This window comes from Morone saxatilis, unplaced genomic scaffold (assembly GCF_004916995.1).
Source record: "Morone saxatilis isolate NCDOM2014 unplaced genomic scaffold, NCSU_SB_2.0 Contig23, whole genome shotgun sequence".
Classification (NCBI taxonomy): Eukaryota; Metazoa; Chordata; class Actinopteri; family Moronidae; genus Morone; species Morone saxatilis.
Window position 1 is genome coordinate 15294550 of NW_023339796.1, and position 21352 is coordinate 15315901.

General features: G+C 41.0%; 1 protein-coding gene across 1 annotated transcript in view; it reads left to right on the forward strand.

Moving 5' to 3' along the window:
- The window catches only part of dnah9l (dynein, axonemal, heavy polypeptide 9 like), a 33972-nt gene that overhangs the window by 9984 nt on the left and 2636 nt on the right, over nucleotides 1-21352 (forward strand). Inside the window, exons 25-82 of the mRNA XM_035670323.1 lie at nucleotides 564-686; nucleotides 894-1118; nucleotides 1229-1447; nucleotides 1743-1910; nucleotides 2099-2224; nucleotides 2318-2425; nucleotides 2510-2641; nucleotides 2725-2885; nucleotides 3159-3315; nucleotides 3444-3589; nucleotides 3718-3834; nucleotides 3928-4066; nucleotides 4648-4740; nucleotides 4861-5055; nucleotides 5354-5431; nucleotides 5581-5713; nucleotides 6063-6190; nucleotides 6352-6500; nucleotides 6617-6767; nucleotides 6918-7049; nucleotides 7173-7346; nucleotides 7433-7637; nucleotides 8076-8241; nucleotides 8361-8463; nucleotides 8786-8923; nucleotides 9114-9215; nucleotides 9513-9674; nucleotides 9933-10016; nucleotides 10436-10545; nucleotides 10689-10851; nucleotides 11109-11232; nucleotides 11740-11882; nucleotides 11999-12160; nucleotides 12341-12400; nucleotides 12493-12666; nucleotides 12772-12918; nucleotides 13021-13134; nucleotides 13357-13500; nucleotides 14925-15107; nucleotides 15253-15258; nucleotides 15577-15678; nucleotides 16059-16193; nucleotides 16298-16471; nucleotides 16705-16837; nucleotides 16948-17050; nucleotides 17221-17343; nucleotides 17459-17663; nucleotides 17878-18042; nucleotides 18160-18300; nucleotides 18522-18692; nucleotides 18778-18900; nucleotides 18988-19181; nucleotides 19345-19493; nucleotides 19835-19962; nucleotides 20146-20283; nucleotides 20488-20577; nucleotides 20795-20986; nucleotides 21106-21225. Coding sequence (XP_035526216.1) covers nucleotides 564-686; nucleotides 894-1118; nucleotides 1229-1447; nucleotides 1743-1910; nucleotides 2099-2224; nucleotides 2318-2425; nucleotides 2510-2641; nucleotides 2725-2885; nucleotides 3159-3315; nucleotides 3444-3589; nucleotides 3718-3834; nucleotides 3928-4066; nucleotides 4648-4740; nucleotides 4861-5055; nucleotides 5354-5431; nucleotides 5581-5713; nucleotides 6063-6190; nucleotides 6352-6500; nucleotides 6617-6767; nucleotides 6918-7049; nucleotides 7173-7346; nucleotides 7433-7637; nucleotides 8076-8241; nucleotides 8361-8463; nucleotides 8786-8923; nucleotides 9114-9215; nucleotides 9513-9674; nucleotides 9933-10016; nucleotides 10436-10545; nucleotides 10689-10851; nucleotides 11109-11232; nucleotides 11740-11882; nucleotides 11999-12160; nucleotides 12341-12400; nucleotides 12493-12666; nucleotides 12772-12918; nucleotides 13021-13134; nucleotides 13357-13500; nucleotides 14925-15107; nucleotides 15253-15258; nucleotides 15577-15678; nucleotides 16059-16193; nucleotides 16298-16471; nucleotides 16705-16837; nucleotides 16948-17050; nucleotides 17221-17343; nucleotides 17459-17663; nucleotides 17878-18042; nucleotides 18160-18300; nucleotides 18522-18692; nucleotides 18778-18900; nucleotides 18988-19181; nucleotides 19345-19493; nucleotides 19835-19962; nucleotides 20146-20283; nucleotides 20488-20577; nucleotides 20795-20986; nucleotides 21106-21225 — 8130 coding nt within the window. The remainder of the gene's footprint in view (nucleotides 1-563; nucleotides 687-893; nucleotides 1119-1228; nucleotides 1448-1742; nucleotides 1911-2098; nucleotides 2225-2317; nucleotides 2426-2509; nucleotides 2642-2724; nucleotides 2886-3158; nucleotides 3316-3443; nucleotides 3590-3717; nucleotides 3835-3927; nucleotides 4067-4647; nucleotides 4741-4860; nucleotides 5056-5353; nucleotides 5432-5580; nucleotides 5714-6062; nucleotides 6191-6351; nucleotides 6501-6616; nucleotides 6768-6917; nucleotides 7050-7172; nucleotides 7347-7432; nucleotides 7638-8075; nucleotides 8242-8360; nucleotides 8464-8785; nucleotides 8924-9113; nucleotides 9216-9512; nucleotides 9675-9932; nucleotides 10017-10435; nucleotides 10546-10688; nucleotides 10852-11108; nucleotides 11233-11739; nucleotides 11883-11998; nucleotides 12161-12340; nucleotides 12401-12492; nucleotides 12667-12771; nucleotides 12919-13020; nucleotides 13135-13356; nucleotides 13501-14924; nucleotides 15108-15252; nucleotides 15259-15576; nucleotides 15679-16058; nucleotides 16194-16297; nucleotides 16472-16704; nucleotides 16838-16947; nucleotides 17051-17220; nucleotides 17344-17458; nucleotides 17664-17877; nucleotides 18043-18159; nucleotides 18301-18521; nucleotides 18693-18777; nucleotides 18901-18987; nucleotides 19182-19344; nucleotides 19494-19834; nucleotides 19963-20145; nucleotides 20284-20487; nucleotides 20578-20794; nucleotides 20987-21105; nucleotides 21226-21352) is intronic.

Sequence of the window (21352 nt, forward strand, 5' to 3'; positions counted from 1 at the left end):
AGTATATAAGCAGGAAGAGAAATGTCTAAATTCAGTTTCAAAACCCTGAATAATAGTAATAAACAAAAGAGGACAGGAGTAAGAAAATATCTTGTACCAGAAATATACTCTCTCAACCTTTTTGTCATTTGGATATATTCATAGTCTTTCCTTTCATTTTCAATGGATAGCTATGAAAAAAGAGACATAACATAACCCAAATTATTATGGATGTTCTTTTAGTTCAGTATCTTAACAAAATCAGGTCTTAGAGGTTTGATATTGTGCTGCTTTTCAAAGCAGTAGTCGTAAGGGTCAAGATTATTAGTATATAGACAATTCCTTTTGTCTGTCACAATATTTGCAAATAATCTTGAACAAATACTGTCCCAAATCATTTGATTATAAATTCTAACGTATACCATATTCTTAAAAAAAAAAAAAAAAATCACAAACTTAACTTAATCATACTGAATATCCTTAAACATAAGGTTTATTGTTACCATACTGCACAATGTGTATGTTTTTTCTTGTCTTCAAATGGCAGATGTTACATTTTGTAAAGAAACATTTTCTACATTTAGGTTTTGGCCGAGATAACCCAGACATGGAGTGTTATGTTGTTGTCGTATGAGACTCATACCAGCACAGGAACCCCACTGCTCAAAGCAGATGAGAATCTGATAGAAACACTGGAAGACAACCAGGTGAGTGTAGTAACTTTGCTGATTTACCCAAGCATGTGATATCTAGTTTATTTCAGTAGTTTATTGCTGTTTAATACTGAATCCTGTTTGGTATAGAGCTTCTCTGTAACTGCCCCCCAAAAAAGGAACTGAAATGTGATCAATGGATATTCATAGTTTAATTTATTTTTAGCATAAATTAAAGTGGGTTCTTTTATTTATCTTCAGGTGCAGCTGCAGAACATCCTGATGAGTAAGTACGTGGAGTATTTCCAGGCAGAGGTGAGCGGATGGCAGAGGAAGCTAATGGTGGCTGACCTGGTGATCTCCTCCTGGATGTCCGTCCAGAGGACCTGGGCCCATCTCAACAGCATCTTCACCAACAGCCACGACATCCGCTGCCAGCTGGCCAATGATGCAGAGCGCTTCCAGGGAATTCACACTGACTTCCAGGTAACAAATAATACATAAGAGCATGAGCCTACAAGCATCTATCTCACCACATCATTATGCTGTGTATCTGCTTCTTTTTCTCCAATTTTACTCCCTTTTCTCTCATCCAGAGCTTGATGACTGCTGTGGTGCAGAACAGTAATGTGGTAGAAGTGACCAACCAGCCTGGCTTCCTGGAGAACCTAGAGACCCTGCAGCAGAGGCTGTCTGTGTGTGAGAAGGCCCTGGCCGAGTACCTGGAGACCAAGAGACTCACTTTCCCCAGATTTTATTTTGTCTCTGCCTCAGACCTTTTGGAGATTGTCTCCAAGGGAACACAGCCCAAACAGGTGACATATTACTATTTAATTATGTTTTCCAAGAGAGAACTTATAAAGAGATAGTCAGCACATTGTTGTTATCAGTTCAATATATTCTTCAAACCATGTCTTAGATTTATGAAGCAGAGAATGTTAATAAAGGTAAGAATGAAAGATAAAGTGGAAATTTGACATTGATTTATAGTTTTCTTTTTTCATTTTGTCAAGTTCCAGTCCAGTCCAAGAGATTATGGTCCGTAACAACATAACCTTTAAAATAGAAAGGGAACTATATTCTGTGTGTGTTTGTGTGTGTGCTTTCCAGGTGACCAGACACTTGCTAAAGCTATTTGATAACATAGCAGATCTTTGCTTCAAGGACTCTGACAGAGGTGGAAGAGGGGAGGAGGATGGGGAGGCAGTTGCTATAGGGATGTACAGCCGAGAGGGAGAATATGTTCCATTTTCTGAGCCATGTATCTGTGAAGGACAGGTATTGAAAAACTAAATTAAATGCTGTATCCTTTACTTTGGTATACAATAAATAATATGTTTATGAGGTAAGGTATGTGTATAATTGTGTGTACACAGTAACTATGTGTTTAATTGTCATGCCTTTTCCAAGGTTCATAGTTTATGATTCTATTTTTTGAATTTTGAACATTTTGTTTCTGTTTTCAGGCAGAGTGCTGGTTGAGTGCCTTAGAGAGCACCATGCGCTGTACAGTGCGAAAGGAGATCCAGGAGGCCGTGGCTGCGTATGAGGACAAACCACGAGACCAGTGGCTGTTTGACTACCCTGCACAGGTCTGATCATATACAGTCTGTAGAATTACCAGTTTAATTTTATAAAACACTAAACTAATCTGTTGTCTGCCTCTGTTGTCTTTCCATCTATAGGTAGGGTTGACTGGCAGTCAGGTGTGGTGGGCCACAGATGTGGGCATTGCCTTTGAGAGGGTGGAGGAAGGATTTGAGACAGCTCTCAAAGACTACAACAGAAAACAGGTAGGGAAGAGCGAGATAAGAGGCTGGGTGAACGCACAGGGTTGTTTTTTTTCAGTGATGTTTGCTGAATTCGTTTTTTTCTAGATCACACAGCTGAACTCACTGATCCACATGCTGCTCGGAGATTTAACTCCTGGAGACAGACAGAAAATTATGACCGTCTGCACTATTGATGTCCATGCTCGAGATGTGGTCGCCAATCTCATAAGCCAGAAGGTAAGTAAAACATACTATTGTTGAATGAGGCATTATACAAGCAATAAGACCGTCCTGCTGGTGTTACTCTATGTGTCTCTTAGGTGACAACAGGCCAGGCCTTTGCATGGCTGTCCCAGTTACGCCATCGCTGGGACGATGAAACTAGACACTGTTACGTTAACATCTGTGATGCGCAGTTCCAGTTCAGCTATGAATATTTAGGGAACACTAACAGACTGGTCATCACTCCACTCACTGACAGGTACACATGCACATGTGCGACACCAGTACACGTGCACACAGATTGTACACATTATTAAAAATGTGTAATTGAAAGAAAGAGGGTGAAGACAAACATTAGTAATAGAGGTATGTAACACCCAAGCAAATGGGTGTAAATGTGTGTTTTGGCCATCTCCTACAAGGGTGAAAAACATGAACATTAAAGTCCCATGCCACATTATATATCGCACATTTTATTACACGTTTTATTATCACTTTGGTTACTGATGTTTTTTAACCCTACTTCTGTTAGGTGTTACATAACCTTGACCCAGTCCCTCCATTTGACAATGAGTGGTGCCCCCTCAGGCCCAGCTGGCACCGGTAAGACAGAGACTACCAAAGACCTTGGACGCTCCCTGGGCATCATGGTATATGTGTTCAACTGCTCAGAACAGATGGACTACAAGGTAGCACGGACTGTACAGATGTTGTCCGTAGTGTCAATTTGTGTCATATTTACTCTATTCAAATTGCCACGTATTCACATATTCATTCCAACCAACTAAATCTCTCTGTCTCATCACATTTTCTTCAGTCCATAGGTAACATTTATAAAGGTCTGGCTCAGACAGGGGTGTGGGGATGCTTCGATGAGTTCAACAGGATCTCGGTGGAAGTGCTGTCTGTGGTAGCTGTACAGGTCAAAACTATACAGGATGCTGTACGCAACAAGAAGCAAAGGTAGATGTGGAAATAGTGACGTGCGTTATAAACTATCCAAATATGTATTTATTAATTTGTCTGCTACTCCAGCCTGAGACTTTGCTACGAACCTATTTAGTAATTTGTAATTGGTGCTGTGTATGTAGGTTTCATTTCCTTGGAGAGGAGATTGAGCTGAAGTCAACCGTGGGGATCTTCATCACTCTGAACCCAGGTTATGCTGGCAGGGCTGAGCTCCCAGAGAACCTCAAGGCTCTGTTCAGGTCTGATTTAATCAGAGAGAAAGAGGGGATTTTGTGCAGGAGTTAACAAATGTCAATGATGATTAATTCACAGCTTGTTTGTTAACTGTTCAGGCCATGTGCCATGGTGATCCCAGACTATGAGCTCATCTGTGAGATCATGTTGGTGGCAGAAGGCTTTATAGATGCTCGTCTGTTGGCACGCAAATTCATAAGCCTGTACACTCTTTGTAAGGAGCTCCTGTCCAAACAGGTACACAAAACCACTCTCTACTTAGAATACAGAACACCAAATATACTGTAACCTTCTACTGTTTAAGTATGTGCGTGTACTATTTAGAAAGCCAATATGAATGTTAAAGGAATGAAAAGCAATTTCTGTTTTACCAGAACAAGCACTGTTGCCAACAGCCATGGGAAATACTGCACATATTTAGCAATGCAACACCTATAATGCAATGCTTATGGGGCTACTACATTGTGTTTTACACATTCATCAGATGCTTGCCTTGTGACTTGTGGCTTACACACCCCTCTTTTTCCCCTTTACTCAACTCTCACTGTGAGCGCATGGTGAACATATATATATAACAGGAGCTTCTAAATGCACTCACATTGTTCTTCCACTTGTTTTGGTTTGCTCTGATCATTATGATTGAACTATTAAAATATTTTGGGTGGGGCACCCTGATAGTTCACCGGCTAGAGCTGTCATCCCTCTCTCTGACACCCTTTCCTGTCTATCTCAACCTGTCCTGTCAAATAAAGACAAAAATTACCCAAAAATGTGACTTGCTTTCATGACTTTGATAGTTAATTCCCTATATCTGTTAGGACCATTACGATTGGGGTTTAAGGGCTATCAAATCAGTCCTGGTTGTGGCTGGATCTCTGAAGAGAGAAGACCGGAGCAGACCTGAAGAACAGGTACGTCCAATCTGTTGGCACTGGTGGATACTGCTATTCACACTGAAGCACCTCACATCTAGTTTATCAGTGCTTTTGCATTACAACATCCAACCGGTTATTTCCCTTTTTCCTCCCTAGGTGCTGATGCGGGCACTGAGGGACTTCAACCTGCCTAAGATAGTGACCAGTGACGTGCCAATATTCCTCGGGCTGATTAGCGACCTGTTTCCTCAGCTGGATGTGCCCCGGAAGAGAGACCCTGAACTGGAGAACGCTGTTCGCCAGTCAGTCTGTGAACTTCGCCTGCAGCCTGAGGAGAACTTCATACTTAAGGTGCCTCATTTTAACATTATGTCGAAAAAGGAAGTGCCCTTATTCTTGTGAAAAATTAAAATGCCTCTATTTAAGTAGAAGTACTTAGGGCTTTTGGTATGTCTTGAAAATTATTATAAGGAATATAAATAAAAAAATAAATAATTATAGTTTTCAAGTATAGCTTTAGGTTTGCATGCTTAATTCCTTTCGGAACATGAATGAAACCATGCGTACACTAGATTATGTATATGTTTTGTGAGAAAGAATGTAAATAATGTAAATAATCCAGTATGATGTAACGTTTGTGTGTCTACAGGTGACCCAGCTGGAGGAACTGCTGGCTGTGAGACACTCTGTGTTCGTCGTAGGTGGACCAGGAACTGGAAAGAGCCAGGTTAACTTTTGTAAACTATCCATCAAACCACATATAAAATAGTATTTGCCCATTTATTTTCAGTGCTTATCTTCATAAGCTTATAACCATTGTGACAAGACGGGGTGCGCAGTGTGTCATAAACAGTATTTATAATGTTCATTCATCAGATCTTGAAGACTCTGCACAGGACCTATGCAAACATGAAGATGAAGACCGTATGGAATGATATCAACCCTAAAGCCGTGACTACAGACGAGTTGTTTGGATACCTGCACCCTGCTACCAGAGAGTGGAAAGATGGTGAGGAGCTTGAGAATTATACAAGGAATTTATTAACATGTAAATGATGATCAAGGGAACCAGTGTTTTCTCCAGATTTTGGGTCGCTGTCAAGCATGAATTATTTTGGTGCCAAGTCTATAATTTATTCCCAAGCCTTTTCCCAGAATTAATTAGAATTTGTTTAAGTACTTTTTCTGGTTCACACTCGTGTTGGAATAGTTTTGATATGGAATAATTTGATTCCATTACATGAGTTTGCAGTAGTACAATATTAAACAATATTATGTTCCCCAGTCTGGTCTGGTGCTGGAACAATCTAAAGAAAATGCTATTTATATACCGCTGCATATTTTACTCTTTACTTTAGGTCTGTTCTCCTCTACTATGAGAGAGCTGACCTCAGTGGGCCACGATGGACCTAAATGGATTGTTCTGGATGGGGATATTGACCCCATGTGGATAGAGTCACTCAACACAGTTATGGATGACAATAAGGTCAGAATGTGTCCTTGTTCTCTGTCCTATGTTTCCATTTTTTAAATGCTGGATTTTGTCCTTTATCCAAGTGTAGTTAGACCAGTCACTTATAATTTCTGTGTATATTTGAACAAATGCTAAAGCTCTACAAAACTTAATTGTTCCTCTCCTCTGTCCAGGTTCTGACTCTTGCCAGTAACGAGAGGATCAGTTTGTCTTCGTCCATGCGTCTACTCTTTGAGATCTCTCATCTGAAGGCTGCTACTCCAGCTACTGTGTCCAGGGCAGGGATTCTCTATGTCAACCCACAGGATCTAGGCTGGAGCTCGTAAGAGACACACACATACACACACACAAACACATATGTAAATTCATGGACCTCTGTCTCTTCACGTTTCTGAAATTGCACTTTGGTTAGCAATGCTGTCTTTACTTTATTCCCAGGTATGTGACAAGTTGGATAGACACCCGACATGCCCAATCAGAGCGAGCCAACCTCACCATTCTGTTTGATAAGTATGTGCCGTACTGCCTGGAGCAAGTCCGCTGCAACCTGAAAACCATCACTCCCATACCAGAAAACAGCATGGTGCAGGTGAGAACATACCTTGTCACATGTCACATACCTTTTACATCTCGTCTTGTCTTCTCAGTGTTATTCAACCAGATGTGAAATTTCTATGTGGTGCTTTTGCATGTTGTATTGTCCAGTTAGCTGTTACATTGATTTGTTTTGGCCAATCAGACACTGTGTTCCTTGTTGGACTGCCTGCTGACAGAGGACAACACTCCTGCTGACTCCCCCCGAGAACTTTATGAGATCTACTTTGTCTTCGCCTGTGTCTGGGCCTTTGGAGGAGCCCTCTTCCAGGATCATGTGTGTGGAGACTAAATGTTTTCTTCAAGAGCTAATACTCCAGTGTTTTACATTGTAGATAATCAGACAATTCAGATTATTATATCACATTACAATATTGTGTTTTCCCAACACCCTTTCCAGCTGAATGACTACCGTGCCGAGTTCAGCCGCTGGTGGTCTAAAGAGATGCGAGCGGTGAAGTTTCCTTCCCAGGGCACCGTCTTTGACTATTTCATTGACTCTGAGACTAAAAAGTTTACTCCCTGGAGTGAGAAGATGGTGCCATTTGAGCTAGAGCCTGATATACCCTTACAGGTATGTACTAATGATGTGTGTCGTTGCATACAAAAGCCACATTTTGGACAAGCCTGTTCATTCAGGTCATGCGATGTGCGTTTCAGACTGTGTTGGTCCACACTCCAGAAACCATTTGTCTGACGTACTTCATGGACCTGCTGCTCCAGAGGGGCAAACCTATCATGTTAGTGGGCAACGCCGGAGTGGGCAAGACCATCCTGGTGTCTGATAAAGTCGCCAAGCTGAAGGAGGACTACATGGTGGCTAAAGTCCCCTTCAACTACTACACCACTTCAGCCATGCTGCAGCGTAAGAATTACAGGAATGAAAACAAATATTTTGACGTGGAGATTGGTGCTTACTAAGATAAATACAGTTTCTACACATTGATGGCACAGGTGGGGTTTTGTAAGGTATAGCAGGGCTAGTTATTTCAGAATGTAATGGAAAAGTGCAAAGATCATGCTTTATAGATTTTTTGAATTTTTATTTGGGATTGTTAAAGGTATTACTGAACACATTGTGTGAGTAGAGTCCCAGAAATACCAAATAAATTAATGACGCTTCCTGTATATTGACATCTTGTAATACCGCACTGCTTTTACCTTTTAATATTTCTTGACTTTCCGAGCATTCATTGCTTGTGTTTTAATTCTCTTTTCCTGGTCCACACTAAATTTTGAAATCCATATCTCTCCAGTTATTGACACATTTTATCTACTCCCTCACGCATTATTTGGACCTCAGGTGTCCTGGAGAAACCTCTGGAGAAGAAAGCTGGTCGTAAATTTGCTCCTCCTACCGCTAAGAGACTCATCTACTTCATAGATGACCTCAACATGCCAGAGGTAGACGTTTATGGGACCGTACAACCGCACACTCTCATACGCCAGCACCTCGACTACAACCACTGGTAAGACTGAGACACAATACATCTGTATGTAAACATACTGTACTATGTACTGTGCATTGAATACAGGTTATACTGAATTTAATGGTTACATTGAATCTAAATAGATGCAACCTTTGTAGGTATGACAGACAACGACTGGTGCTGAAGGAAATTCATAACTGCCAGTATATCACCTGTATGAACCCAACAGCTGGAAGCTTCTCTATCAACCCCAGACTACAGGTACAGACATTCATGCTTACAGGCATGAAGCACATACACACCGCCATTGCTCTTTCTCCTACAATTACTTTACTTAATTAGCTCATTAAGCATTTTTACAAAGTCATTTATCAAGGTGCAGATTAACAAAACGAATTTATTCAGCAGTCAAAGCAAGAAGCAATTAAATGAAAAAAAGAAATTATAAACAAGCTAAAAAAACAGAAGTGGAATTGAAGTTAGAATGTCCTAGAAAGCTAATAACTAATGAATCTAGTTAATAATGACTTCCTTCAGAGTTTTAATGGAATGTCATTGTCACATCTTTCATTGCTCCTTTCAGCGGCATTTCTCAGTGTTTGCGGTACATTTCCCCAGTGTCGATGCATTAGCCACCATCTTCTCCAGCATCTTATCAGCTCACTTCCTACAGGGAGGATTCAGCTACGGGGTCTCCCGCTCAGTCGGAACTCTTATCCAGGTACACCCACAGCATCAGTGCAGCATTTGTCTACATTATAACGTGATTTCAGTCTATGTTCCAATCAATGTAAATATTGGTCTATCAATTTATCAGCCACTCTATCCATAATAACTCCCATCTGTTTGTCTGTCTCAATATCTGCTCATCCATCTCTACATCTATCTATATTTGTGTTCTTATTATCCAGGCAGCTATCTGTCTGCATCAAAAAATCAGTCAGAACTTCCTCCCTACAGCGATACGCTTCCACTACATTTTCAACCTGCGAGACCTCTCCAACATTTTCCAGGTAACACCCATGCAGTGATAAAAAATACAAAACTATATTATGTGAAATAATTGCTGTCTCCTCAGTAAGGTACTTTGATGAATGATAATGAGATTCACAGTTAACAGAGGTATGGGTCCATTATCTATAGTTTTCAGTGGAATAATAAGTGGTTGCTGAATGACTGAAGACCAATTTCAGCTGTCAGTGAGATACCTGTTTTGTGGGATGAAGATGTATTAGATAAATTAGTACTTTAACATCAAGCGTGTCTGACTGAATTACATGATTTTTAATTCCATGTGTTTTGGTATGTAGGGTATCCTGTTTGCCCTGCCAGAGAGTATCCGTTACCCCATGGACCTGGTTCACCTGTGGCTGCATGAGAGCTCCAGGGTCTACTCCGACAAACTGATGGAAGAAAAAGATGTGGAACTCTTCAATAAAATCCTACTGGACACTGGCAAGAGATATTTTGAGGTAGGAAATAAGGAACGTACAGTAAGGTGTTTATCTTTAAAATGTCCTTTCTCAGTCAATACCCCTTAGAATACAAGAATGTAAAAAAAATAAAACACAGATGATGTGGGGCTTCTCATGCAGTACGTCATACTGATCCACTGAAAATAATTGCTGTATTTCTATTTCTGTTTTCTAGGCATTGAAGACAGTTAAACTGTGGTATTTCTAGTGTTTTGTTGCCCTTTTCATCTCTCTGTTTCTGCCAATTTTCTCCAGGGAATAGATGAGTCCATCTTTATCCACCAGCCTTTGGTGTACTGTCACTTTGCCCAGGGAGTGGGAGAGCCTCGCTATCACCAGGTTCAACATGTTCATATACACACAAACTAGTCAGAGCTCTTCCAATCAGGAGTCCATGTTGTTCCTTTCAAGTATCCATTTATTCTTTATTAACTGTGGTAATAAAATGGGTGAGTTTAATTGTTTTTGACTTTAATCAATTTAGCATGTGGATTATTTGTAGCTCACATATTCAAAGACCTTATGGCAGAAATTCTGCTATCATATCTAATCTGTCAGAACATAAATGAGGATGAATGCACTGCCATTGGCAAACTAATTGCCTTTCTTTCTAGATGGGGTTTGAATTGAAGGTTAATGGACTCAAGTCTTGATAAGAACTTAATTTCATTATGTATCTGGAAGTTACCACGTAGTTACTTGGACACTGCTGCCCTTACTCAAGAGAGCCAAGTTTGTTTATTTGCCCGTCTTGTCAGGCTTCAGACTGGGAGAAACTCCAGAAGACACTGGCTGATGCTCTGGAGCATTATAATGAGCTGCACGCTGTCATGGACTTGGTACTGTTTGAAGAAGCTATCCAGCATGTGTAAGTAACTTAGACACACACACACAAATGCATACATTCAAATATATACCATCTGCTAACATGCACAAGGGAAGATTTACACTAATGAGCATGTGTAAACTACAGAGCATACACACACTGTTAATTCTGGTGTTTGTGTTCAGGTGTCGTATCAGTCGTATCCTGGAGGCCCCCTACGGTAACGCCCTGCTGGTGGGGGTTGGGGGCAGTGGGAAGCAGAGTCTGTGTCGGCTGGCTGCCTTCCTCAGCATGCTGGAAGTTTTCCAGATCACTCTGCGTAAAGGCTACGGCATCAGTGACCTCAAGGTAAACATGCATTTACACACGCATGCACAATAGATACAAAATGTCACTCCACTCTTTGACATAACTCGCAGGCAGCCATGGTTCGGTGGGTAGAGCGGTTCAATCCCCCATCTTTCTCTGTCCATGTGCGCCCACTGCGACTGCTCTTAGTGTATAGGATGTATGCAAATGCTGTGAAATCACAGTAAAGGCTAAAGCATTAAAAGCTGTCATTTTTATGTATTCTTTGTCCCCATTCTGCAACCCCTCATCTCCAGAGTGATATAGCAGCGTTGTATATAAAGGTGGGGGTGAAGAACATTGGCACAGTGTTCCTTCATACAGACGCCCAGATTCCTGATGAACGCTTCCTGGTGCTCATCAACGATATGTTGGCCTCAGGTTTGGAAACACTGACCTAGAATGAGTGCCTTTTCTTTTGATGAACAAATAATTCTTTAGTGTGTAAAAAGCTACTGAAAGTATTTATTTCTTTTAGAAAAAACCAAAGACCTTTTGAGCATGAATTGATTGTGTTAAAGACTTTCGGAGTTTGTTTTGTTGGATACGTGTAAGAGTAAGTAGTGGAACCACATACATAGCCAAAATGTATTTGTGAATTATATTTTTCATTAATGTGGAGGTGCATTAATTATGAGGAGGTGCATGAATTATGAGGACACTGACTGGAAGAAGCTCTTTATACGATGCTATATAAATCAGATTTTAATAAATTTTCAATTTTTATATGTTTTGTCCAAATAAACAAATGTATGACCTGTTGAGTAATAGCAGCTAGCATAACAGTATTCAGACACAGAGTGTCATTGAGCAATAGATCTGAGATCTGAACACACTGTAAAGAGGTACAAATATACATTTTGAGTTTGCATTGTGTGTGTTATTAAGGGGATATCCCAGATCTGTTTAGTGATGAAGAAGTGGATATGATTGTGACATCGATCCGGATGGAGCTGAGAGGATTAGGGCTCATAGATACCAGAGACAACTGCTGGAGCTTCTTTATTGAGAGGATACGAAGACAGCTCAAGGTCTGAAACATTATTTATGTCATATTAAAGTGTAACATGATACCTGCTTTATTTAAACCCATTTTCAATATAATTGATTTTAAAATATATCTGCCACCACCCTCTTTGTCCTTCAGGTCGTCTTGTGTTTCTCCCCAGTCGGGTTCACATTGCGGACACGTGCACGGAAGTTTCCGGCTCTGGTGAATTGTACAGCCATTGACTGGTTCCACTCCTGGCCTCAGCACGCCCTGCAGTCTGTCAGTTCCACTTTCATAGAGAAGATACCTGGACTAGAGGTGACAGCATGACAACAGATTCACCTACCATTTTTATTCACTTACTTTTACATATTAACAACATTCTCTGTCATATCAAATATAATATCAACAAACTAAACAATATTTGTATTTAATTCAATATTTTTATTTAGTTTATTAAGAAACATTTAAACCCCTGTGCATGTATATCCCATGCAGCCAAATGTGCGGGCATCTATTAGTGAGTTTATCTCCTACGCCCACACCAGTGTCAATGAGGTGAGTTACTGCAAAACACTATAGGTGATAACCACTCCTGTCACCTTCTCTGACGTCATCTCTCGGGTTTCTTGTTTAACCACACCGCACAGGTCAGTGTCAAGTACCAGCAGAATGAGAAACACTTTAACTACACCACCCCAAAGAGTTTCCTGGAGTTTATGAAACTGTATGGCAACCTGCTGGGGAAAAAACGCACAGAGCTGACCCAGAAGATGGAACGGTTGGAGAATGGCCTACAGAAACTGCAAACGACTGCCTCACAGGTCAGACCATATACACTACACATTGTCAGTCTACATATTATATTCTCTTAATCTCTGCCATTTTCATGTTTTTTATATCCCAATCTCTTTCTGACTGTCGCTCAGGTAGAAGATCTGAAAGCCAAGCTTGCAGTGCAGGAGGTTGAGCTGTGGCAGAGGAACACAGACATAGAAGCTCTCATAGCAAAAATAGGACAACAGACAGACAAACTTAACCTGGAGAGAGCTGTGGCGGATGCAGAGGAGCAAAAGGTAAGACTATGTGTGTGTAGGGCCTTTTGGGTATATAGGAAGAAGGAGCAACAATCCTTTCAACAAGAGGGGGACTTCACACATCTTTTTTCATTTCTTCAGGTGGCAGCAATCCAAGCTGAAGTTACCAAACAGCAGCAGGAGACTGAGGAGGACCTGGCCAAGGCTGAACCTGCCCTACAGGCAGCCAACACAGCCCTCAATACACTCAACAGGGTAAATCATTTGTGTACGCATAAATAGACCTGAATCCTCTCACCACAATTGATTTCTTTTATTTGTTTTATTTAATTTCATTACATTCAGTTTGTTTTATATGTGTGACAATCTTTAGCAGTGCCAATATTAAAAAAAGCATTGCACGGTTGGCTCCATCCCAGCCCACCAAATGAAAATTTTATGTGTTTGTGTTGTGTGTGTGTGTGTGTGCTCATCCAGTTGAACCTGACAGAGCTGAGGACGTTCCCCAACCCTCCAGCTATTGTCACCAACGTCTCAGCAGCTGTTCTGGTGCTGCTGTCTCCCCAAGGTCGAATCCCCAAAGATCGAAGCTGGAAGGCTTCCAAGATGGTCATGAGCAAGGTGATATTTTGCAGTAGTAAAAATAAGAATAAGAATACATTTATATTTATAGTTATTTTAAAAGGTTCTCAAAGGTTTGCATGGTAACAAAAGACAATAACAGAAACGGCAGAGGCAATATCAGTGAAAAAAACAACTACTATAACAACTGTATAAACTATAAACAGGAGATCAATCGAATAAAAACCAAGTAACCGAATAAAAAGCAGCAGATGGAGCAATGACAAGAGTATATTGGTGCAGGAGGTGAGGTAGGAGGTGGCGAGGTTGTTGAGGGTTTTATAGCCTGTGGAGGTTTTGAAGGACTGGGATGATTTCTGGTCAGGGAGTGGGTGAGCAGACGGGCAGCTGAATGTTGGTTGTATTGTAGTGTAGTCACCAATAAATTCCCCCAAAACTGCTGAAATAACATTGTGTCACATTTAAAATGACTTGTTAGTGTTTTGTTTCTCCTCCCTCGTCTGAACTGCCAACACGCCTGAGAATTTAATATTTATCATTTTTAATCTGCTTTGCTGAGCCTTCATTTCTCTCCTTGCACATTTGTTATACTGAATGTTTAAGTAGGTACATATTTTGCTGCTGCTATCCTGGCCTCTAAAGAAATGTATAAATAAACCTGGAAAAGATTAAACACTGTGTTACCTTAGACAGCTGCCAAAGCAACATGTAGCTTAGTGTATTTAGGAGTCCAAACAACAAAGCAGTGTTGGATCAGTGTTTATATTTGACAATACACCTAAAACCAGCAGAATAATGGTGGATTTATTTTTATTTTATTTTTTCAGATTTTGAGCATTTTAGGTTTAAAAACAGAAAAATAACCCACATGATGTCATTCCCTCACATTGTGTGGAAAGCCATGCCTCCTCAGTGAATAGTGGAGTATTCCAGTGCTTTAAGATAATGCCACTGTTCCCCTTTTAGATCCAAAGGTTGTCAGTTTGAATCCTGCTAGGGCAGCACTCAGTAGAGTTGACACACGGTTGCTTCCTAACCTGATGATTGAGGCTGCAAAGCATAGTCCTTCTGATGAGCTCCCTCCCTCTTTCTGTTAGTCACATCACATTCAGGCTTCACTGCCTTTATCTCACAAACACAAACAAATATATAATAAAATAATAAATAAATATTACACACAAAAACAACAAAACACTGATTTGAAGGTGAAAATATGATATCATTCCCTCAACCCCAGTGGCGCAGTCAATAATTCATCTTCTCTAGCTATACAAAGGACAAGGGTTCAAATCCCCAGGTCCCTAAGTCCTACCTGCCAACAGTGTGGCAAATGCTGGCAATCTGCCTGGAGATTGCTGCTTCCGGCTATATTCTTATTTAATTTCCCACTGCAGAATTACTGTGCGTGGAGGTTGTGAGGTGACCCTACTTTATCTAATCCACACAAACAAATGCACATCCAGGTGGATGACTTCCTGCAGGCTCTGGTGAACTTTGACAAAGAGCACATCCCCGAGGCGACAGTGAGGTGTGTGAGAGACGAACACCTCAGCGACCCGGAGTTCAACCCAGAGTTTGTACGACAGAAGTCCTCGGCTGCTGCAGGGCTCTGTGCCTGGGTGATCAACATCATACGCTTCCACGAGGTACACACATGTTCACCAGCTGTCATATATATTTAGTGTCATCCAAGCTGAGCCAGTGTGTGATATTTTTCACTGTATACCACTGTGGTCTTGTTGTTTGATCGCTTTTTTTCTGTTTCCCCAACTGTTGTGCCTCCCTGGATAGATTTTTGTAAGTACAACTCTGATTTGTTGTCTTTATATTTTCAGATTTCAAATGTAAAGTGTGTACATGACAATATGTTATGTACACACTGTACTGTAGATGAAGTGTTTTTATAATCAATTTAGTTTCATGTCACATATTTTTTTAGAACTGATGTGAATGTCACTCATGATAGAAAAGGTTATGATGTTGACTGCATGCCTGAAAGAATGACATGCTTAAACCATACATCTAATTGTACTGTACTATTTCTAATAGACCCATCAAAATAATGGACATTTTTGTGACAAACTGCTTAATGTGTGTGTTTGTTTGTGTCTGCAGGTATTCCGTGAGGTCGAGATGAAGAGGATGTGTCTGTCTCAAGCCAATGCTGATCTGGCAGAGGCTGCTGAGAAACTAGAGGTCATCAGGAAGAAACTCACTGTAAGTTCAAACCATCATTGCTTTGTTTTTCTTTCTTTCTTTGTCTTCTCTTGGCAAGCGCCTACAGTACATTTTAACAATGTTGTCACTAAGGGGCTGCATTTTTTTCATGGGACCTTCTGGTTCTGCATTATTTCACTACTGGTGGCAGTGACTTTTATTGGGGATCTAATCCACTACCACTTCCCCTGGAAGTGTTTTATTAGCTTGTTGAACTACGGGTGATAGTAGACCTTTCTAAGGACATTATATACAATATGTAGTTTCATACTATTATTTTAATTTTAATTACATCGTCAGGTCTTTTATAGCTTGTAGCAGGAACATCAATGGCCACAAGTCCTCATATTTGTGGCTGTTCCTCTTCCCGTCTCTCTCAGGAGTTAGATGGTAGCCTGGAAACTCTCACTACAGCATTTGAGAAAGCCACATCAGAGAAACTACGCTTTCAGGAAGAGGTCAACCGCACCAACAAGACAATAGAACTAGCCAATCGGCTGGTCAAAGGACTGGAGGTGGAGTACTGTATACTGTGCTAATGTCTACTCTTTATACATTATCTATAGTATTGAAATATTGTCTCAGTGTATGTACTATATACTATATGTGCATGTTTCAGAGTGAGAATGTGCGCTGGGCCCACTCAGTGGCTCAGTACCATGAACAGGAGGAAACTCTCAGCGGGGACGTCCTCCTGACCTCAGCCTTCATCTCCTATGCCGGCTCCTTCTCTAAGAAGTACAGAAGAGAGCTGCTGGACAACCTCTGGATGCCCTTCCTGCGCAGCCAGAAGGTCACAATCTTACAAATGCTTAAATATTTTCACAGAATTGTACTATAATGCAAAAAATATATATTTTTTGTTGTTATAAGGCTATCTTTATATTTGATGTGAATCTTTCACTTTTTATTTATTTTCCTGCCTCTTTCATTCCCACTGCTGCCTGTTCTTCCAACAGGAGTTTATGTTTAGATTTCCATAATAACATCTCTTATTATTCTGCTCATTAATTGTCTCTCTATCAGATGCCCATCCCTATGACGGAGGGCTTAGATCCAGTGTTGATGCTGACTGATGATGCAATGGTGGCCCAGTGGAACAACGAAGGCTTACCAGGAGACAAAATGTCAACTCAAAATGCGACCATCCTCACTAACTGTGAGCTGTGGCATTAAATATACTGTATAACACCACCACAGGGTCTCTTTCTGTCTCTGCTGTTTTTGCTCAGTAATATCTCCGTGTGGGTTCTTTGTGTATTACTTCAGGTGAGCGCTGGCCTCTCCTCATTGACCCTCAGCTGCAAGGCATCAAGTGGATCAAGAGTCGTTTTGGCAGCAACCTTAAGGTTGTCAGTCTTGGGCAGAGAGGGTGAGCATAGAGATTAAGGCTTTCATTGTGGACCTGAAATGCTGCTATTTATCTGAGGCATACTTGTATGAATGTATGTACTACAAACATATATATACCACCAACTGTTGTCTGCTACCCTGTGAATGTTCTTTTGTAGTTTTCATTTATTATATTGAATGTTGTTCCAGCTATGTAGACGTGATAGAACAGGCTGTAGTGGCAGGAGACACTGTCCTCATAGAGAACCTTGAGGAGAACATTGACCCTGTTATTGACCCTCTGCTGGGACGGCACACCATCAAGAAGGGCAGGTAATATGTAAAATGTGTACTGTACACTAAAAAACAGTCCATTTATTACCCTTGGTTTTTTGCTCTCTCCTCTTATGCTTTACGCATCCTCCCTCTGTACCTCTCTCTCTTACAGTTGTATAAAGGTTGGGGACAAGGAGTGTTTCTTCCACCCGGGCTTCAGACTCATCCTCCACACTAAGTTAGCCAATCCTCACTACAAGCCAGAGATTCAAGCCCAGACCACCCTCATCAATTTTACTGTCACCAGGGATGGTCTGGAGGACCAGCTCCTGGCCCAGGTGGTGAATCAGGAAAGACCTGACCTTGAGCACCTCAAGGTGGGGTAAATTAGTTATTAGGATCCTTTTTCCCTCCATGATGTTCCAAATTTGTATTTGTCCACTCCAAAACATAATGCTCTTGCACCTGTTAACATCGTTATTAACTTTTTTTCATATTACAATATACTGTGTTATAATACTAGTTTTTAGATTAGATAGCTTTATATAATATTTTGATAAGGTTTTTGGCTGTTTTTGCAACTCCCTGTAGAGTGAACTTACCAAACAGCAGAACATGTTCAAGATTGAGCTGAAGCTTTTGGAGGACGAGCTGCTGACCAGGCTGTCTGCTGCAGAAAGTAACTTCCTGGGTGACAACGTGCTGGTGGAGAAGCTTGAGACCACCAAGCACACTGCTGCTGAGATTGAGATGAAGGTACCAGGGTGAATGTGTGTGTTTAGTGGTTGTGAGTTCACTTGTTTCAACGTCTTTCATACTCAACAAATTCCCTTTTTTCTTTTTTTGTCTCCTCCTTCCCGCTTTCCTTCTCAGGTCCTGGAAGCTAAAGTTAATGAGGTTAAGATAAACGAAGCCAGGGAACACTATCGTCCTGTTGCCGTCAGAGCTTCTCTGCTCTACTTCATTATGAATGATCTCAACAAGATCAACCCCATGTACCAGTTCAGCCTCAAGGTAACCAGAAGGGAAAGTTAAGAATAGACTGACAGCCTAGGAACTGATAAATTGAATTAGAAAGAATATATATATATATTATAACTCATTATAACTTGTGTAGAAGAATCCCTCCGGTTTATATGCCACAAAACCTAATAAAGGTCACATGTTCAATATATTCATGCACAGTGATCATGACAAACTATTTAATAAACTTAAAGTTGCTCTCTTATTCTCAGGCCTTTAACGTTGTTTTCCACAAAGCGGTGGCGATGGCAGAGGCCTCTGAGGATGTGAAGAGCAGAGTAAACACGCTCATAGACTGTGTTACCTACTCCACCTTCAACTACATCAGCAGGGGACTCTTTGAGAGAGACAAGCTCACCTTTACTGCACAGCTAGCCTTCCAGGTGTGTATGAGTCACTGTCTGTGAGAGAGAGAGAGAGAGAGAGAGAGAGAGAGATTTATCCCTGACTTTGCTTTCCTTCTTTAAGTTACTCCTGATGAGCAAGGAGATAGATGTGCGAGAGCTGGACTTCCTGCTACGTTTTAACATTGAGCACAGCTATGTTAGCCCCCTCGACTTTCTTTCCAACACGGCGTGGAGCGCCATCAAGGTGCATGCACACACACACACACACACATCGAAGCAGGATTTTTGGTTTTGTTTTTTTTACAACCTGCTGTGCCTTCTCTTTGCCTAGGTGATGAGTTTCACTGATGAGTTTCGTGGTCTGGATCGGGACATCGAAGGCTCTCCTAAGCGCTGGAAGAAGATGGTGGAGTCAGAGTGTCCAGAAAAAGAGAAGTTTCCTCAGGAGTGGAAAGGGAAAAGCTCCCTGCAGAAACTCATCATGATGAGAGCCCTGAGACCTGACCGCATGACCTATGCTCTTAGGTGAGGAAGGTTTTTCCCCTTTTGTGTTATTCATGTTTTTTTATATATTAACTCTTCCTATCAAAATATATTTGCATGTTACTGGTCCGTCTGGATTATCCACTTCTCTATCACTTTTTTGTAACCCCAGATCATTTCTACTCTTCCTATTGGCATATTGTAGGAACTTTGTGGAGGAGAAGCTTGGGGTGAAGTATACAGAGGGCAGAAAGACTGAATTTGCAAAGTCCTTCAGAGAAAGTGGTCCAGCATCACCTATGTTCTTCATCCTCTCCCCCGGAGTGGATCCACTGAAAGATGTGGAATCACTAGGTACCATAAACAGAGTAGCTGCAAACATGCACAGGCTGTATGCACTCACACAAATACATACACTTAATTAATTGTTTCTTGCCTCATGCAAAGTGCAAGGTTTTAGAAAACAGCAACAGTAATGTATAATGCCGATAGCGTGACAACAGACCAATTAATAATAGTTGCAGATAAATTTAGAGAAAAGAAAAGAATTAGGGAGAGAAGTGGGAATAACCTCTTTGAAACCATGAGTGATTATAGAGATAAATGATGGGGGGGAGTGTGAAGATTGAGTATGATTAGTTTAAGTCCACATCAGCATATAGAAAGACTTAAAATTCAACCCTCTGTGTTCTCAGGAAGGAAGCTGGGTTTCACCATTGACCTTGGGAAGCTTCACAACGTGTCCTTGGGCCAGGGCCAGGAAGCAGTGGCTGAGGTTGCCATGGAAAAGGCTGCCAAGGAGGGTCACTGGGTTATATTGCAGGTCTGATTAGAAGAGAGATTGGTTTACACTGAATATTTGGATAAACAGAAGAATATAATAGTTTATAAACTATGATTAAGATGTTTGTTCTCAGTAGAAGTGTTACTGAAACTGTAAATACTTACTACTAATACTAATATTTTCTGTACTCGATTTGGATTGTGTGTTTTCATTCACCTGTAGAACATCCACCTGGTTGGTCGCTGGCTGGGTTCACTTGAGAAGCTCCTGGAGCGCTGCTGTGAAGGCAGTCATCCAGACTACAGAGTGTTTATGAGCGCTGAGCCAGCACCAACACCACAGGAGCACATTATCCCACAGGTAGAGATCCAGGGTACATGCAGGAAGGTCATCTTAATGCATCACGCATACACATGTAATGAATGTAGGCTCCCAGGTATGTTTGCTGGTGCCATGTTGCATTACTGCTGCAATGTACACTATAGTTATTCACTTGTTAAGTTATTGCACTAAATACAGATGTGAATATTTTATTCAATATTTATTCTTATATGTTTTATTCAGGGCATTATGGAAAACGCTATCAAGATCACCAATGAACCTCCTACAGGCATGCTTGCAAATTTGCATGCTGCTCTGGATAACTTTGACCAGGTGAGTGTCTACTAACTACTTTGTGCTAGTATACCACAAAAACAATCTATAAGAAAAATAATAATTAGCAATGAAATCTTACAATAAGACATTTCAATTACAATTTCTTCAAACAGCATAATAATAAAAACAAGTGCCTTTGTCTTAAAGCATCAAAAGCATTCTTATTTTTAGCATTTTTTATTAAAATAATGAAAAATTAATGCTTTCTTTCTAGGACATCCTGGACCAGTGCAGTCGTGAGCAGGAGTTTAAGACCATCCTCTTCTCTCTGTGTTACTTCCACGCCTGTGTGGCAGAGAGGAGGAAGTTTGGACCCCAGGGTTGGAACAGAAAGTACCCCTTCAACACTGGAGACCTGACAATATCAGTTAACGTCCTGTATAACTACCTGGAGGCTAATGCGCAGGTGGGATGTGTTGTTGGTGTTATAAGTGGATGAGAGGGTGCATAACAACATGATGAGGATGTTTTGAGATGATGATGATTGTATTGGCAGTGCTTTTCATAATGATTATGATGATGAAGGTGCCGTGGGAGGACCTGAGGTATCTGTTTGGAGAGATCATGTATGGAGGACACATCACTGATGACTGGGACAGACGGCTCTGCAGAACATACCTGGAAGAATACATGCAGCCCAACCAGGTTTGTTCGTGGAGGAAGACAAATGTGAATGTAATCCTCCGTAGTATGGCTGATTGAGGTTGAGGTCGGCACACTCGGCTGTGTTCTAGCACAAGAGGACCAAATGTGAGCTGGCTTTGGCACAGGC